The sequence below is a fragment of the Hypanus sabinus genome, chromosome 2 (genome assembly GCF_030144855.1).
Source record: "Hypanus sabinus isolate sHypSab1 chromosome 2, sHypSab1.hap1, whole genome shotgun sequence".
Taxonomy (NCBI): Eukaryota; Metazoa; Chordata; class Chondrichthyes; order Myliobatiformes; family Dasyatidae; genus Hypanus; species Hypanus sabinus.
Genome location: NC_082707.1, coordinates 96,596,383 through 96,616,377, shown reverse-complemented (window position 1 = coordinate 96,616,377; position 19,995 = coordinate 96,596,383). Strand labels below are relative to the sequence as shown.

The 19,995-nt window shown below is 46.9% G+C and overlaps 1 protein-coding gene across 2 annotated transcripts in view; it reads right to left on the bottom strand.

Moving 5' to 3' along the window:
* Nucleotides 1-16,259, bottom strand: part of ppp1r7 (protein phosphatase 1, regulatory (inhibitor) subunit 7) — an 88,622-nt gene extending 72,363 nt beyond the window's left edge. The window contains exons 1-2 of one of the 2 annotated variants that reach the window (XM_059950898.1): nt 16,128-16,259; nt 13,749-13,850 (exon numbers count right to left, since the gene is read on the bottom strand). In XM_059950898.1, coding sequence (XP_059806881.1) covers nt 13,749-13,850; nt 16,128-16,164 — 139 coding nt within the window. In that variant the 5' untranslated portion in view covers nt 16,165-16,259. Of the gene's footprint in view, nt 1-13,748; nt 13,851-16,092 lie in introns of both variants that reach the window. The other variant, XM_059950907.1, reaches the window with a different exon arrangement.
* Nucleotides 16,260-19,995: the final 3,736 nt, after the last annotated feature.

Sequence of the window (19,995 nt, the reverse complement as noted above, 5' to 3'; positions counted from 1 at the left end):
CACTCAACCCCAACCCTTACTGTGATTGCTGTCCAATGGCCACAACCCCAACCCTTACTGGGATTATTGCCCAATAGCCACTCAAACCCAACCCTTACTGGGATTACTGTCCAATGGCCACTCAACCCCAACCCTTACTGGGATTGCTGTCCAATCACCACTCAACCCAAACACTTACTGAGATTACTATCCAATGGCCACTCAACCCCAACCCTTACTGGGATTACTGTCTGAGAGCCACTCAAACCCAACCCTTACTGGGATTACTGTCCAATGGCCACTCAAACCCAACCCTTTCTGGGATTACTATCCAATGGCCACTCAACCCCAACCCTTACGGGGATTACAGTCCAATGGCCACTCAAACCCAACCCTTACTGGGATTACTATCCAATGGCCACTCAGTACCAACCCTTACTGGGATTACTGTCTGAGAGCCACTCAACCCCAACCCTTACTGGGATTACTGCCCAATGGCCACTCAAACCCAACCCTTACTGGGATTACTGTCTGAGAGGCAGTCAAACCCAACCCTTACTGGGATTACTGTCTGAAAGTCACTCAACCCCAACCCTTACTGGGATTACTGTCCAATGGCCACAACCCCAACCCTTACTGGGATTATTGCCCAATGGCCACTCAAACCCAACCCTTACTGGGATTACTGTCCAATGGCCACTCAACCCCAACCCATACTGGGATTACTATCCAATCACCACTCAACCCAAACACTTACAGAGATTACTAACCAATGGCCACTCAACCCCAACCCTTACTGGGATTACTGTCCGAGAGCCACTCAAACCCAACCCTTACTGGGATTACTGCCCAATGGCCACTCAAACCCAACCCTTACTGGGATTACTGTCTGAGAGCCACTCAAACCCAACCCTTACTGGGATTACTACCCAATGGCCACTCAAACCCAACCCTTACTGGGATTACTGTCTGAGAGCCACTCAAACCCAACTCTTACTGGGATTACTGTCTGAAAGTCACTCAACCCCAATCCATACTGGGATTACTGTCCAATGGCCACTCAAACCAAACCCTTACTGGGATTACTGTCTGAGAGCCACTCAACCCCAACCCTTACTGGGATTACTGCCCAATGGCCACTCAAACCCAACCCTTACTGGGATTACTGTCTGAGAGTCACTCAACCCCAACCCTTACTGGGATTACTGTCCAACGGCCACTCGAACCCAACCCTTACTGGGATTACTATCCAATGGCCACTCAAACCCAACCCTTTCTGGGATTACTGTCCAACAGCCACTCAACCCCATACCTTACTGGGATTACTGTCCAATGGCCATTTGAACCCAACCCTTACTGGTATTACTGTCCAATGGCCACTCAATACCGACCCTTACCGGGATTACACTCTGAGAGTCACTCAACCCCAACCCTTACTGGGATTACTATCCAATGGCCACTCAGTACCAACCCTTTCTGGGATTACTATCCAATGGCCACTCAGTACCAACCCTTACTGGGATTACAGTCCAATGGCCACTCAACCCCAACCCTTACTGGGATTACTGTCTGAGTGCCACTCAAACCCAACCCTTACTGGGATTACTGTCTGAAAGTCACTCAACCCCAACCATACTGGGATTACTGTCCAATGGCCGCTCAAACCAAACCCTTACTGGGATTACTGTCTGAGAGCCACTCAACCCCAACCCTTACTGGGATTACTGCCCAATGGCCACTCAAACCCAACCCTTACTGGGATTACTGTCTGAAAGTCACTCAACCCCAACCCTTACTGGGATTACTGTCCAATTGCCACAACCCCAACCCTTACTGGGATTATTGCCCAATGGCCACTCAAACCCAACCCTTACTGGGATTACTGTCTGAGAGCCAGTCAAACCCAACCCTTTCTGGGATTACTGTCCAACGGCCACTCGAACCCAACCCTTACTGGGATTACTGTCCAATGGCCACTCAAACCCAACCCTTTCTGGGATTACTGTCCAACAGCCACTCAACCCCATAACTTACTGGGATTACTGTCCAATAGCCATTTGAACCCAACCCTTACTGGTATTGCTATCCAATGGCCACTCAATACCAACCCTTACCTGAATTACACTCTGAGAGTCACTCAACCCCAACCCTTACTGGGATTACTGTCCAATGGCCACTCAAACCCAACCCTTACTGGGATTACTGTCTGAGAGCCACTCAACCCCAACCCTTACTGGGATTACTGCCCAATGGCCACTCATCCCCAACCCTTATAGGGATCACTGTCTGAGAGCCACTCAAACCCAACCCTTACTGGGATTACTGTCCAATGGCCACTCAAACCCAACCCTTTCTGGGATTACTGTCCAATGGCCACTCAAACCCCACCCTTTCTGGGATTACTGCTCAATGGCCACTCAAACCCAACCCTTACTGGGATTACTGTCTGAGAGCCACTCAACCCCAACCCTTACTGGGATTACTGCCCAATGGCCACTCATCCCCAACCCTTATTGGGATTACTGTCTGAGAGTCACTCAACCCCAACCCTTAATGGGATTACTGTCCAACGGCCACTCAACACCATGCCTTACCGGGATTACTGTCCAATGGCCACTCAAACCCAACCCTTACTGGGATTACTGTCTGAGAGCCACTCATACCCAACCCTTTCTGGGATTACTGCCCAATGGCCACTCAAACCCAACCCTTACTGGGATTACTGTCTGAGAGCCACTCAACCCCAACCTTTACTGGGATTACTGTCCAATGGCCACTCATCCCCAACCCTTATTGGGAGTACTGTCTGAGAGTCTCGACCCCAACCTTTACTGGGATTACTGTCCAATGGCCACTCAACCCCAACCCTTACTGGGATTACTGTCCAATGGCCACTCATCCCCAACCCTTATTGGGAGTACTGTCTGAGAGTCACTCGACCCCAACCTTTAATGGGATTACTGTCCAATGGCCACTCATCCCCAACACTTATTGGGAGTACTGTCTGAGAGTCTCGACCCCAACCTTTACTGGGATTACTGTCCAATGGCCACTCAACCCCAACCCTTACTGGGATTACTGTCTGAGAGCCACTCAATCTCAACCCTTACTGGGATTACTGTCCAATGGCACTCAACCCCAACCCTTATTGGGATTACTGCCCAATGGCCAATCAAACCCAACCGTTATTGGGATTAATGTCTGAGAGCAACTCAATCTCAACCCTTACTGGGATTACGGTCCAATGCACACTCAACCCCAACCCTTACTGGTATTACTGTCTGAGAGTCACTCAACCCCAACCCTTACTGGGATTACTGTCCAATGACCACTCAACCCAAACCCTTACTGAGATTACTGTCCAACGGCCACTCAACCCCATGCCTTACTGGGATTACTGTCCAATGGCCACTCAAACCCAACCCTTACTGGGATTACTGTCCAATGGCCACTTGAACCCAACCCTTTCTGGGATTACTGTCCAACGGCCACTCAACCCCATACCTTACTGGGATTACTGTCCAATGGCCATTTGAACCCAACCCTTACTGGTATTACTATCCAATGGCCACTCAACCCCAACCCTTTCTGGGATTACTGTCTGAGAGCCACTCAACCCCAACCTTCACTGGGATTACTGCCAGTGGCCACTCATCCCCAACCCTTATTGGGAGTACTGTCTGAGAGTCACTCAACCCCAACCCTTACTGGGATTACTATCCAATGGCCACTCAGTACCAACCCTTACTGGGATTACTGTCTGAGAGCCACTCAACCCCAACCCTTACTGGGATTACTGCCCAATGGCCACTCAAACCCAACCCTTACTGGGATTACTGTCTGAGAGGCAGTCAAACCCAACCCTTACTGGGATTACTGTCTGAAAGTCACTCAACCCCAACCCTTACTGGGATTACTGTCCAATGGCCACAACCCCAACCCTTACTGGGATTATTGCCCAATGGCCACTCAAACCCAACCCTTACTGGGATTACTGTCCAATGGCCACTCAACCCCAACCCATACTGGGATTACTATCCAATCACCACTCAACCCAAACACTTACTGAGATTACTAACCAATGGCCACTCAACCCCAACCCTTACTGGGATTACTGTCCGAGAGCCACTCAAACCCAACCCTTACTGGGATTACTGTCCAATGGCCACTCAAACCCAACCCTTACTGGGATTACTGTCTGAGAGCCACTCAAACCCAACCCTTACTGGGATTACTGCCCAATGGCCACTCAAACCCAACCCTTACTGGGATTACTGTCTGAGAGCCACTCAAACCCAATACTTACTGGGATTACTACCCAATGGCCACTCAAACCCAACCCTTACTGGGATTACTGTCTGAGAGCCACTCAAACCCAACCCTTACTGGGATTACTGTCTGAAAGTCACTCAACCCCAATCCATACTGGGATTACTGTCCAATGGCCACTCAAACCAAACCCTTACTGGGATTACTGTCTGAGAGCCACTCAACCCCAACCCTTACTGGGATTACTGCCCAATGGCCACTCAAACCCAACCCTTACTGGGATTACTGTCTGAGAGTCACTCAACCCCAACCCTTACTGGGATTACTGTCCAACGGCCACTCGAACCCAACCCTTACTGGGATTACTGTCCAACGGCCACTCGAACCCAACCCTTACTGGGATTACTGTCCAATGGCCACTCAAACCCAACCCTTTCTGGGATTACTATCCAATGGCCACTCAGTACCAACCCTTACTGGGATTACTATCCAATGGCCACTCAGTACCAACCCTTACTGGGATTACTGTCTGAGTGCCACTCAAACCCAACCCTTACTGGGATTACTGTCTGAAAGTCACTCAACCCCAACCCATACTGGGATTACTGTCCAATGGCCGCTCAAACCAAACCCTTACTGGGATTACTGTCTGAGAGCCACTCAACCCCAACCCTTACTGGGATTACTGCCCAATGGCCACTCTAACCCAACCCTTACTGGGATTACTGTCTGAAAGTCACTCAACCCCAACCCTTACTGGGATTACTGTCCAATTGCCACAACCCCAACCCTTACTGGGATTATTGCCCAATGGCCACTCAAACCCAACCCTTACTGGGATTACTGTCTGACAGCCAGTCAAACCCAAACCTTACTGGGATTACTGTCCAATGGCCACTCAAACCCAACCCTTACTGGGATTACTGTCCAATGGCCACTCAACTCCAAACCTTACTGGGATTACTGTCCAATGACCACTCAACCCAAACCCTTACTGAGATTACTATCCAATGGCCACTCAACCCCAACCCTTACTGGGATTACTGTCTGAGAGCCACTCAACCCCAACCTTCACTGGGATTACTGCCAGTGGCCACTCATCCCCAACCCTTATTGGGAGTACTGTCTGAGAGTCACTCGACCCCAACCTTTACTGGGATTACTGTCCAATGGCCACTCATCCCCAACCCTTATTGGGAGTACTGTCTGAGAGTCACTCGACCCCAACCTTTACTGGGATTACTGTCCAATGGCCACTCATCCCCAACCCTTATTGGGATTACTGTCTGAGAGTCTCGACCCCAACCTTTACAGGGATTACTGTCCAATGGCCACTCAACCCCAACCCTTACTGGGATTACTGTCCAATGGCCACTCAACCCCAACCCTTACTGGGATTACTATCCAATGGCCACTCAACCCCAACCCTTACTGGGATTACAGTCCAATGGCCCCTCAAACCCAACCCTTACTGGGATTACAGTCCAATGGCCACTCAAACCCAACCCTTACTGGGATTACTGACTGAGAGCCACTCAAACCCAACCCTTACTGGGATTACTGTCCAATGGCCACTCAAACCCAACCCTTACTGGGATTACTGTCTGAGAGCCACTCAACCCCAACCCTTCCTGGGATTACTGCCCAATGGCCACTCAAACCCAACCCTTTCTGGGATTACTATCCAATGGCCACTCAAACCCAACCCTTACTGGGATTACTGCCCAATGGCCACTCAAACCCAACCCTTACTGGGATTACTGCCCAATGGCCACTCAAACCCAACCCTTACTGGGATTACTGTCCAATGGCCACTCAAACACAACCCTTACTGGGAATACTGCCCAATGGCCACTCAAACCCAACCCTTACAGGGATTACTGTCTGAGAGCCACTCAAACCCAACCCTTACTGGGATTACTGTCTGAGAGCCACTCAAACCCAACCCTTACTGGGATTACTGTCCAATGGCCACTCAAACCCAACCCTTTCTGGGATTACTATCCAATGGCCACTCAACCCCAACCCTTACGGGGATTACAGTCCAATGGCCACTCAAACCCAACCCTTACTGGGATTACTATCCAATGGCCACTCAGTACCAACCCTTACTGGGATTACTGTCTGAGAGCCACTCAACCACAACCCTTACTGGGATTACTGTCTGAAAGTCACTCAACCCCAACCCTTACTGGGATTACTGTCCAATGGCCACAACCCCAACCCTTACTGGGATTATTGCCCAATGGCCACTCAACCCCAACCCATACTGGGATTACTATCCAATCACCACTCAACCCAAACACTTACTGAGATTACTAACCAATGGCCACTCAACCCCAACCCTTACTGGGATTACTGTCCGAGAGCCACTCAAACCCAACCCTTACTGGGATTACTGCCCAATGGCCACTCAAACCCAACCCTTACTGGGATTACTGTCTGAGAGCCACTCAAACCCAACCCTTACTGGGATTACTACCCAATGGCCACTCAAACCCAACCCTTACTGGGATTACTGTCTGAGAGCCACTCAAACCCAACCCTTACTGGGATTACAGTCTGAAAGTCACTCAACCCCAATCCATACTGGGATTACTGTCCAATGGCCACTCAAACCAAACCCTTACTGGGATTACTGTCTGAGAGCCACTCAACCCCAACCCTTACTGGGATTACTGTCTGAGAGTCACTCAACCCCAACCCTTACTGGGATTACTGTCCAACGGCCACTCGAACCCAACCCTTACTGGGATTACTATCCAATGGCCACTCAAACCCAACCCTTTCTGGGATTACTGTCCAACAGCCACTCAACCCCATACCTTACTGGGATTACTGTCCAATGGCCATTTGAACCCAACCCTTACTGGTATTACTGTCCAATGGCCACTCAATACCGACCCTTACCGGGATTACACTCTGAGAGTCACTCAACCACAACCCTTACTGGGATTACTATCCAATGGCCACTCAGTACCAACCCTTTCTGGGATTACTATCCAATGGCCACTCAGTACCAACCCTTACTGGGATTACAGTCCAATGGCCACTCAACCCCAACCCTTACTGGGATTACTGTCTGAGTGCCACTCAAACCCAACCCTTACTGGGATTACTGTCTGAAAGTCACTCAACCCCAACCCATACTGGGATTACTGTCCAATGGCCGCTCAAACCAAACCCTTACTGGGATTACTGTCTGAGAGCCACTCAACCCCAACACTTACTGGGATTACTGCCCAATGGCCACTCAAACCCAACCCTTACTGGGATTACTGTCTGAAAGTCACTCAACCCCAACCCTTACTGGGATTACTGTCCAATTACCACAACCCCAACCCTTACTGGGATTATTGCCCAATGGCCACTCAAACCCAACCCTTACTGGGATTACTGTCTGAGAGCCAGTCAAACCCAACCCTTTCTGGGATTACTGTCCAACGGCCACTCGAACCCAACCCTTACTGGGATTACTGTCCAATGGCCACTCAAACCCAACCCTTTCTGGGATTACTGTCCAACAGCCACTCAACCCCATACCTTACTGGGATTACTGTCCAATAGCCATTTGAACCCAACCCTTACTGGTATTGCTGTCCAATGGCCACTCAATACCAACCCTTACTGGGATTACTGTCTGAGAGCCACTCAACCCCAACCCTTACTGGGATTACTGCCCAAAGGCCACTCATCCCCAACCCTTATAGGGATCACTGTCTGAGAGCCACTCAAACCCAACCCTTACTGGGATTACTGTCCAATGGCCACTCAAACCCAACCCTTTCTGGGATTACTGTCCAATGGCCACTCAAACCCCACCCTTTCTGGGATTACTGCTCAATGGCCACTCAAACCCAACCCTTACTGGGATTACTGTCTGAGAGCCACTCAACACCAACCCTTTCTGGGATTACTGCCCAATGGCCACTCAAACCCAACCCTTACTGGGATTACTGTCTGAGAGCCACTCAACCCCAACCCTTACTGGGATTACTGTCTGAGAGCCACTCAAACCCAACCCTTACTGGGATTACTGTCCAACGGCCACTCAACCCCATGCCTTACTGGGATTACTGTCCAATGGCCACTCAAACCCAACCCTTACTGGGATTACTGACTGAGAGCCAGACAAACCCAACCCTTACTGGGATTACTGTCTGAAAGTCACTCAACCCCAACCCTTACTGGGATTACTGTCCAATGGCCACAACCCCAACCCTTACTGGGATTATTGCCCAATGGCCACTCAAACCCAACCCTTACTGGGATTACTGTCTGAGAGCCACTCATACCCAACCCTTACTGGGGTTACTGTCCAATGGCCACTCAACCCCAACCCTTACTGGGATTACAGTCCAATGGCCACTCATACCCAACCCTTACTGGGATTACTGCCCAATGGCCACTCAAACCCAACCCTTACTGGGATTACTGTCTGAGAGCCACTCAACCCCAACCCTTTCTGGGATTACTGCCCAATGGCCACTCAAACCCAACCCTTACTGGGATTACTGTCCAATGGCCACAACCCCAACCCTTACTGGGATTATTGCCCAATGGCCACTCAAACCCAACCCTTACTGGGATTACTGTCTGAGAGCCACTCATACCCAACCCTTACTGGGGTTACTGTCCAATGGCCACTCAACCCCAACCCTTACTGGGATTACAGTCCAATGGCCACTCATACCCAACCCTTACTGGGATTACTGCCCAATGGCCACTCAAACCCAACCCTTACTGGGATTACTGTCTGAGAGCCACTCAACCCCAACCCTTTCTGGGATTACTGCCCAATGGCCACTCAAACCCAACCCTTACTGGGATTACTGTCTGAGAGCCAGTCAAACCCAACCCTTACTGGGATTACTGTCTGAAAGTCACTCAACCCCAACCCTTACTGGGATTACTGTCCAATGGCCACAACCCCAACCCTTACTGGGATTATTGCCCAATGGCCACACAAACCCAACCCTTACTGGGATTACTGAGAGCCACTCACACCGAACCCTTACTGGGATTACTGTCCAATGGCCACTCAACCCCAACCCTTACTGGGATTACTGTCCGAGAGTCACTCAACCCCAACTCTTACTAGGATTACTGTCCAACGGCCACTCAACCCCATGCCTTACTGGGCTTACTGTCCAATGGCCACTCAAACCCATGCCTTACTGGGATTACTGTCCAATGGCCACTTGAACCCAACCCTTACTGGGATTACTGTCCAATGGCCACTCAAACCCAACCCTTACTGGGATTACTGTCCAATGGCCACTCACACCCAACCCTTACTGGGATTACTGTTTGAGAGCCAGTCAAACCCAATCCTTACTGGGATTACAGTCCAATGGCCACTCAAACCCAACCCTTCCTGGGATTACTGTCTGAGAGCCAGTCAAACCCAACCCTTACTGGGATTACTGTCCAATGGCCACTCAAACCCAACCCTTCCTGGGATTACTGTCTGAGAGCCACTCAAACCCAACCCTTACTGGGATTACTGTCCAATGGCCACTCAAACCCAACCCTTTCTGGGAATACTGCCCAATGGCCACTCAAACCCAACCCTTACTGGGATTACTGTCTGAGAGCCACTCAAACGCAACCCTTACTGGGATTACTGTCTGAAAGTCACTCAACCCCAACCCATACTGGGATTACTGTCCAATGGCCACTCAAACCCAACCCTTACTGGGATTACTGTCTGAGAGCCACTCAACCCCAACCCTTACTGGGATTACTGCCCAATGGCCACTCATCCCCAACCCTTATTGGGATTACTGTCTGAGAGTCACTCAACCCCAACCCTTACTGGGATTACTGTCCAACGGCCACTCAACCCCATGCCTTACTGGGATTACTGTCCAATGGCCACTCAAACCCATGCCTTACTGGGATTACTGTCCAATGGCCTCTCAAACCCAACCCTTACTGGGATTACTGTCCAATGGCCACTCGAACCCAACCCTTTCTGGGATTACTGTCCAACGGCCACTCAACCCCATACCTTACTGGGATTACTGTCCAATGGCCATTTGAACCCAACCCTTACTGGTATTACTGTCCAATGGCCACTCAACCCCAACCTTTACTGGGATTACTGTCTGAGAGCCACTCAAACCTAACCCTTACTGGGATTACTGTCCAATGGCCACTCAAACCCAACCCTTACTGGGATTACTGTCTGAGAGCCACTCAACCCCAACCCTTACTGGGATTACTGCCCAATGGCCACTCAACCTCAACCCTTTCTGGGATAACTGCCCAATGGCCACTCAAACCCAACCCTTACTGGGATTACTGTCTGAGAGTCACTCAACCCCATGCCTTACTGGGATTACTGTCCAATGGCCACTCAAACCCAACCCTTACTGGGATTACTGTCTGAGAGCCACTCAACCCCAACCCTTACTGGGATTACTGTCCAATGGCCACTCAAACCCAACCCTTTCTGGGATTACTGCCCAATGGCCACTCAAACCCAACCCTTATTGGGATTACTGTCTGAGAGCCACTTAAACCCAACCCTTACTGGGATTACTGTCTGAAAGTCACTCAACCCCAACCCATACTGGGATTACTGTCCAATGGCCACTCAACCCCAACCCTTACTGGGATTACTGTCTGAGAGCCACTCAAACCCAACCCTTACTGAGATTACTGTCCAAAGGCCACTCAAACCCAACCCTTACTGGGATTACTGTCCAATGGCCACTCAAACCCAACCCTTACTGGGATTACTGTCTGAGAGCCACTCAAACCCAACCCTTACTGGGATTACTGTCCAATGGCCACTCAAACCCAACCCTTACTGGGATTACTGTCTGAGAGCCACTCAAACCCAACCCTTACTGGGATTACTGTCCAATGGCCACTCAACTCCAACACTTACTGGGATTACTGTCTGAGAGCCACTCAAACCCAACCCTTACTGGGATTACTGTCTGAAAGTCACTCAACCCCAACCCATACTGGGATTACTGTCCAATGGCCACTCAACCCCAACCCTTACTGGGATTACTGTCTGAGAGCCACTCAAACCCAACCCTTACTGAGATTACTGTCCAAAGGCCACTCAAACCCAACCCTTACTGGGATTACTGTCCAATGGCCACTCAAACCCAACCCTTACTGGGATTACTGTCTGAAAGTCACTCAACCCCAACCCATACTGGGATTACTGTCCAATGGCCACTCAACCCCAACCCTTACTGGGATTACTGTCTGAGAGCCACTCAAACCCAACCCTTACTGGGATTACTGTCCAATGGCCACTCAACCCCAACACTTACTGGGATTACTGTCTGAGAGCCACTCAAACCCAACCCTTACTGGGATTACTGTCTGAAAGTCACTCAACCCCAACCCATACTGGGATTACTGTCCAATGGCCACTCAACCCCAACCCTTACTGGGATTACTGTCTGAGAGCCACTCAAACCCAACCCTTACTGAGATTACTGTCCAAAGGCCACTCAAACCCAACCCTTACTGGGATTACTGTCCAATGGCCACTCAAACCCAACCCTTACTGGGATTACTGTCTGAGAGCCACTCAAACCCAACCCTTACTGGGATTCCTGTCCAATGGCCACTCAAACCCAACCCTTACTGGGATTACTGTCTGAGAGCCACTCAAACCCAACCCTTACTGGGATTACTGTCCAATGGCCACTCAACCCCAACACTTACTGGGATTACTGTCCAATGGCCATTCAACCCCTACCTTTACTGGGATTACTGTCTGAGAGTCACTGAACAGCAACCCTTACTGGGATTACGCTCTGAGAGTCACTGAACAGCAACCCTTACTGGGATTACTGTCTGACAGTCACTCAACCACAACCCCTACTGGGATTACGATCCGAAGGCCACTCAATCCCAATTTTTCTCCCACAAACTCATCCTTCCAGTATCACAAGCCATGCCACACTCCCCCAAATTGTCTGGTTTACAGGGATAGATCCAAGCATCTCACTCAGCTGATATTATCCAACTGTGGCTTTACATGCAATTTCAAAGTTTATCGAAAAGGTGAAGAGCTAGACACATCATCACCTCTGCAGGTCAACATTTAGTGCAAGCAGGGTATGTCATTTTCAGTCAAACACAGAAATCTAGGTGGTTGCCAGCGGCTAGCAACAAGCTGAACGGACAAAACAGGAGGAACAATAAAAATAAGCTAGATTATTCACACGTAGATATCACAAACAAATCCATCCGATGGCAGGAGGACCCCAGGAAATACTGTAATTTGCTGCTCAAAGGGCAATTGAAGATTTTCTGACATGCAAATACATATTTAGGATCAATAAGACCATTAAAAATATGCATTTACTCCCTCATTACAATTTTGAAGCTCTATTAAAGTTATACAAAAAATTCACAGTACTTCAGCTATCTTACCTTCAACTATATTTTGATGATTTAAAATATTTTGTTACTTTGTGTTTATAATTGCTGGTTTGCTGTCTTATTAAATTTTGGCCATCCTACTTGTTGACAGCAATGGCACTGAACACTGTAGATCCTACAAATGATGGCTAACACCAAATGATATTGTGAGGGGCAATATTTATGCCATAGGTTGCTGGACTCTTATCATGTTTCCAGTGCGGACATTAACGTGCCCTTGAGTAACATGCTGATGTTGTATGCTGAAGGAACAATGCAGGGATACAAAGCCCACATACAACTGCCAGGCTGCATGCAGGGAGGTGGAATTGACAAAATGTTAATCTAATATCGTAACAGTAATACAAAACTGAGTTCACAGCATTCAGGGGAGTAGGGGTGTGCTGATGGAAGAAAGCAGTCAAAAGCAAGGCACTTTGCTTGTTGTCATAGAAGTGAAACTAACTGACATTTTAAAAAAACATCATGATCAGGTAACACGTACAAGCTGGAGGAACTCAGCAGGTCGGGCAGCATCCGTGGCAACGAGCAGTCAACGTTTTGGGCTGAGACCCTTCGTCAGGACTGAAGAGGGAAGGGCAGGGGCCCTATAAAGAAGGTGGGGGAAGGGTGGGAAGGAGAAGGCTGGTGGGTGCCAGGTGAAAAACCAATAAGAGGAAAGATCAAGGGGTGGGGAAAGGAAGCAGGGAGGGGATAGGCAGGAAAGGTGAAGAAGGAATGTAAGCGGAAAGCACTATGGGTGGTAGAAGAAGGCAGAATCATGAGAAAGGTAATAGGCAGCTGGAGGAGAAGGCAGAGTGAAACTGGGATGCGGGAAGGGAGGGAATTACTGGAAGTTGGAGAATTCAGTGTTCATGCCAAGGGGCTGGAGACTACCCAGACGGTATGTGAGGTGTTGCTCCTCCAACCTGAGTTTGGCCTCATCATGGCAGTAGAGGAGGCCATGTCTGGACATATCTGAAAGGTCAAGTGTTTTGAGAACAAAAAAAAGATAGAAAATAAAAAAAATCCATAGCTATCAAAAGCACTCCAATAAAAACATACTAATAGGCAATGTAATTCAGTACATGATGGATTACCTTGAGTTCCACTCAATCTTGTATTCTGAGACAACTCAACAATGTTTCCTTTTTTGCGGCCCTCTTCATCCCCGGATTCTTCAGATTCCACTCGTCGGTCAACTGTCCAACACAACATAATTACTGTATCCACTTAGAAGTCATCCTGTACACTTTCATTAGTCTGCTGCGTCTAGCCCTCTACCTCAGGCAAAAGCTATTTCATATGCCCACAACCTAATCAAATCAATCTCTCCTGATAACCTTCCATCACTCTTCAGTTCTCCATACCCTCCCAACACCCTTACTCAATTCTGCTCCTCTGAAGGCACACACTACCTCCACCCCTGCACCCACAGCACAAACTGTCACAAATCTAGCTTCACAATTCTGGGGCACGTGCACTTATGTTTTCTCAGGCATCACTCTGCACCTCAAATGTTCCATCTTTGTCCTACTGCCCCTACGTTCACCAACACTTCACCCATTCACCAGCTGTCCCTGACACCCTGATAATCACCCACCCCATTGACCCTATCCCTTTCTCCCTTGGACCCACACTCTCCCACTACTTACTTCCTCAGCTCTCACGAGCAATCCTCTCTAGGTTCACACTCAACCCTTCATCCCACTGAACAATGGGGCACATTCTCTTCTCCTCCACATTGTCACTCCCTTCCACGCCCACCTCTGCTTTCCCTGCATCCCCCTGATCACCAGCTCTCACCAGCAATGCTTCACGCCTACTTTTCCTATACCAATACATCTTCTACAAGTGCACAGCAGAGAGTATCCCAACTGGCTTCATCACAGCCTGTATGGGAACATCAATGCCCAGGAATGGAAAAGACTGCAGAAGGCGGTGGATGCAGCCCAGTTCATCACATCAAAGCCCTCCCCTCCGTTCAGCACATTACAAGGAGTGCTGCCTCAAGAAGGTAGCATCCATCATCGAGGACTCCCACTACCCAGGCCATGCTTTCTTTTTACTACAGTACTACTATTGGGCAGAAGGTTCAGAATCAGGTTTAATATCACTGCCCATGTCATTAAATTTGTTATATTTTGCAGTAGATGTACATTGCAATATATAACTACAAATTACAATAAGTGTTCACAAAAAAAACTAAATAGGACAAAAAGTGAAGGGAAAATACTGAGGTAATGTTGATGGGTTCACTGTTCATTCAGGAATCGGATGGCAGAGGGGACGAGCTGTCCCTGAAAGGCTGAGTGTGTGCTTTCAGGCTCCTCTACATCCTCCTTGTTGGTAGCAATGAGAAGAGGGCACGTCCTGGGTGATGGATGCCCCTTTCTTGAGGCATCACCTGTAAAAGGTGTCCTGGATGCTGGGGAGGCTAGCCCGTGATGGAGCTGGCTAAGTTTACAACTCTCTGCAGCTTTTCCCAATGCTGTACAGTGATCGCTCCATACCAGATAGAATATAGGAGTTTTAAGTCCACGCCACCAGGTTCAGGAAGAGTTATTACTCTACAGCTATTGGGCTCCTGAGCCATTGTGAATATTTTCATTCAGCAATTCAGGGACAATTTCTTCCCCTCTGCCATCCAACTTCTGAACAGAGAACCCACAAACACTACCTGACTGCCTTATTATTCCTGTTGTTTTACATTACTTATTTTAACTTAACTATTTAAAAGACATATACACTTAATGTAACTCATTTTTATCCTCTATATTTATCATGTATTTCATTGCACTGTTGCTATAAAGTTTAACAAACTTCACAACATATTTTGGTGATATTAAATCTGATTCATCACAATTCTAAGCTGATTCCACAACCTGTAAACTAATTTTCAAGAACTCGTTGCAACTGGTCTTGTTGGTCTCACAACTGGTCTGTATTTTCCAGTAAATGCCTAGAAGAAAATTAATCTTAAGGTAGTATATGTTATCATATACATACTTTGATAAAAAATGTCTTTGACAATGACCACACTCTCACCCGAATCCCACCAGTAGCTTTCCATTCTAACTCCACAAATCTCCCTGCGGATCAGTCAGCCATACATACGCCCCCATCACCTCAATCCTACTTTCTCACCACCTTCCCTCGTACCATTGTCTCTCAAAACCGTATTCCTCCATCTTACCCAACGCTGTCAACCAACATCAAAATTGAGCACCCTTCTTTGTACCGATTTTGTCGCATCACCCCTCTCCTTAGCACCTCACCTGCTAATCCTAATGCATCCAGTAACTGTCCCTGCACAACTCATACTACCTATTCCCTCCCTACAATCACCACCCACTCTTTTTCCATCCTGTATACTCAGTCCAGCACCTCGCACATTCATCTTGCACAAACGCTCCCTCTGTCTTTATCCCCCTTCCCTCTCACCCATTCCATCCTCCCTCGTTCTCCTCATCACTCACTCTCCATGGCCTGCTGCTCCGCTCCGTTCTCCGCCATTCTTTACTCCGCCCCTAAACACCGGAAGTGTTCTTCGCCTTGATGGTTTATTCTGTCCAATGAAATGTTAGATGGGGTTCGCCTAGACCAATGAAAACAAGGTGAAGGTGGGTCCGATGTCCTGCCTGGGATAGACACTGCGTATTGTGCACGGAGCCGGGGTTTGCTGCGGAGTGCACTTCGAGAAGCCCAATGGATGCAATAAATCGCATTCTTCCAGGGCATGGACTTCCATCCTGATTCGACTTCATTTCTGAATTTATGTAACAATTGAAATTTGTTGTATATTCGTTGTTCAGAGAGAATCATAGAATCGCTGAACTATATAGTGAGGCCATTCTGACAAGTTGTATCCAAATCAGACAAAAATGGCTCTTTTGACTTATCTAGCACACATCTCGTCGCCCCTAAAGATTATCGTTGTTGAAACACCTATCAATGTTTCTTTTAAATGTGACAAAGGTTTCTGCCTCCAGTCAGTGAACCGCCAATTAAAACAGGAAATCGGGAGAAGGCAGTCTGCAGGGTCATATTGGCCATAATTTTGTAAACCACCTCTTTGTCTCCATTGTTCCAAACAAGTCTCGCCAATTTCTTGTCATAAATAAAATTTATATCTCTGACAAAATTCCCTTGGATCTTTTATATTTTTAAGAGTTCTAGCATGTCATTCTTATGTTCAAAGCTGCCCTAGCTTAAAATACTAGATATATTTATTTGCACTTCACAATTTATCCATATTTAATTATGTGGAACATCTTTGCCTCTTTATGTTCATTGTATTCAATCATTTTACTCTTCCTCCTAAATAGCTGTACCTTCCTCCTCCAATGAAGGTTGTTGAAATTATTCATTTACAAACATCAGATTCTTCTCTCTTTGTTGTCCTCTTTGCATTATGTACTTATAAGATATATATGAATGTCTTTATTTTTACTTGGCAGAATTAATTCAGCATTCTCTTTGCCTTCTAAAGCCCTTTCATATTTCAGTGTTGCATGTTCTAAGAAAATGACACAGCCACGTTTAGCAAAAGAGCTGGAATCTCCAGCACAAGAGTTTAAAAAGAGAGAAAATAAAGCTGACAAACAAATTGAAATCTCTTCCATTGCAGGCTTAAAGGTGTGGCAAGAAAAGGAAGCTGACAGAGGAGAGGGAAATCTCCACTTGACATCCGCCTTGCAGATGGGGCACAAAGGTTTTGGGCATTGAGCTACATATCTTGCACATAGGAGATGACTCTGGTTGCTGGAAGTCAAATATTCCAGCTCTACAGCGGTTCATCAGCACGGTGCCATGGACCAAAATATTTTCATATTCTTCACAAATGTCTTTCCTTACACAATAAGGACATAAATTGTGGAGGTGATCAAACTGGCTTGTTGCATCTTCACAGTATTTTCTGTGCTATGAGGCTCAAAAGAAAAGGCTTTCAAGGTTCACTGGTTTGGCTGAGTCCTCCCAAAGCCAACGTGAACTGCAGTAACTACTGCTCATTTAACATTCTGTATCTGTTCCACTACTTTATTAAAATAGTTAATACCTCTGCATAGAGAAACGCATCCTTACTTTTCACTCTGACCTCATCGCTTAGATATCTCAGTCAAATCTGCCTTTTATCTCCATGTTTCCAAATGGCACAGTCTGGCCAATTTCATGACATAGCTAAAATATTCAGCTTTGACAACCTTCTCATGAATCTTCCTTCAAACCCTCGACACATCCTTACTAACTGACCTCTTTCTATAGCAAGTAGGTCATGCTCTCTACTGATACGAGTCCAAGGTATGCCACTGGGAATCTCCAGCTAAGTGCCGTAGTCTTGAACAACAAGGGTAAATGGAGTCAGAGTCAAAAAATTATACAGCATAGAAACAGGCTTTTCTGTCCAACTCATCTGTGTCAACATGCTGCTGAAATGAGCTAATCCCTAATTTTAAAAAAATGTAGATGCAGCGAACCTGAAATAAAACAAAAAATGTGAGGAACACTCCAAAATCAGATTTAATATCACTGGCATATGTCACGAAATATTTTTGTGGCAGCAGTACATTGCAATACATTAAAAATCCTATAAACTACAATACAAAAATAGATATGTAATTAAATTTAAAAAAATAGTGAGGTTGAGTTTATTGTCTGTTCAGAAATCTGGCGGCTGAGGGGGAGAAGCTCTTCCTAAGATGTTGAATGTGTGAAAGTATCAGGTTAGAAACTATCAGTAGATTGACAAAGTTAACATTTCCATTTGAAAACCATTTGTTGGAACTCGAACACTGGAGAGAATGCGGGAAAGGGATAATTGGAATGTCTCTGATCCAGTGCTGTCAAGGTTATTGTGGGGATAACCTGTTGATGACATGATCTGGTTGACAGATTGATTGGGGAATTTAGAGAGAACACATACAAAGAAATGAGAGCTGGGAGGTGAAGATTGTGAGAGAGAAAATATGAAGGAAGGCCTGTTCAAGCTGTGAATACAGACCGTAGGGAATGTAGACTCTGCTAGGCAGGCAAATGGAGAGGGAAAAATTGAGCCATTATTACAGATGGATAATCTAATTACTACTCCCCAGTTTCGATCTAAACAGGAAAACAAGTTAACTAAAGATGTTGAGAGCAATAATGAGTCCTGGAGGCTGCAGAAAGAAAATGAGCTGCCATTCCTCAAACTTGTTATGAAAGAGCAAGCAGCCAGACATGTCAGAATGGGAAAAAGTGGGCTAGGTAATAGCAAATTCAGGATAAGCCTTGCAGACGGACTGCATTCATCAATTCTGTCCAATATAGTGATGACCATTGTGAGCAGTGAATGAGGGACATCAGACCAAAAGAAACAAGTGAACACTGCTTCACTTAGAGGGATTCAAAGTAAGAATCAGGTTTAAAATCAGTGCCAAATGTCATGAAATTTGCAGCAGAAGTAGTAAATTATGAAAAATAATAATAAACATTATTTTAAATTACAATAAGAAATATATGAATAAAAAACTAAATTAAATAATTAGTGCAAAAAGAGAGCAAAAAAAAGTGAGTTAGTGTACATGGGTTCATTGCTCCTTCATAACCTAATGGCAGAGTTCCTAAATCATTAAGTGCTTCTTCAGGCTCCTGTACCTCTTTCTTTATGGTAGCAATGAGGAGAGGGCATGTCCTGTGTAATGGGCATCCTTAATGATGGATGCCAACTCTGTGAGGCATCACCTTCTGAAGATGCTGTCGATGCTGGGGAGGTTGGTGCCCGTGATGGAGCTAACTGAGTTTGCAACTTTCTGCAGCTTTTTTCGATCCTTGCAGTCACCCCCTCCATACCAGACGGTGATGCAACCAGTCAGAATTCTCTTCATAGTATATCTGCAGAAATTTGCAAGAGTCTTTGGTGACATACCAAGTCTCCACAAACTCCAAATAATGTCATGTCTTCTTTGTAATGCATCAGTATGCTGCATTCAAGATAGATCTACGGAGATTTTGACACCCAGGAATTTGAAACTACTCATCTTTCCACTTTCCACTGCTGATCCCTTGATGGGGCCTGGTATGTGTTCCTTTGATTTCTCCTTCCTAAAGCCTACAATCAATTCCTTAGTTTTACCAACATTGAGTGCAAGGTTGTTGCTACAACACCACTCAACCAGCAGATCAACCTCACACCTGTACCTCCTCGTCACCATCTGAAATCTGTCAATAGTTGTGTCATCAGCAGATTTACAGATGACATTTGAGCTGTTTCTAACTATAGTGTAGAGCAGTGAACTAAGCATGCATCCTTGAGGTATGCTAATGTTGATTGTCAGTGAGGAGGAGATGTCATTTCTGACCTGCACTGAT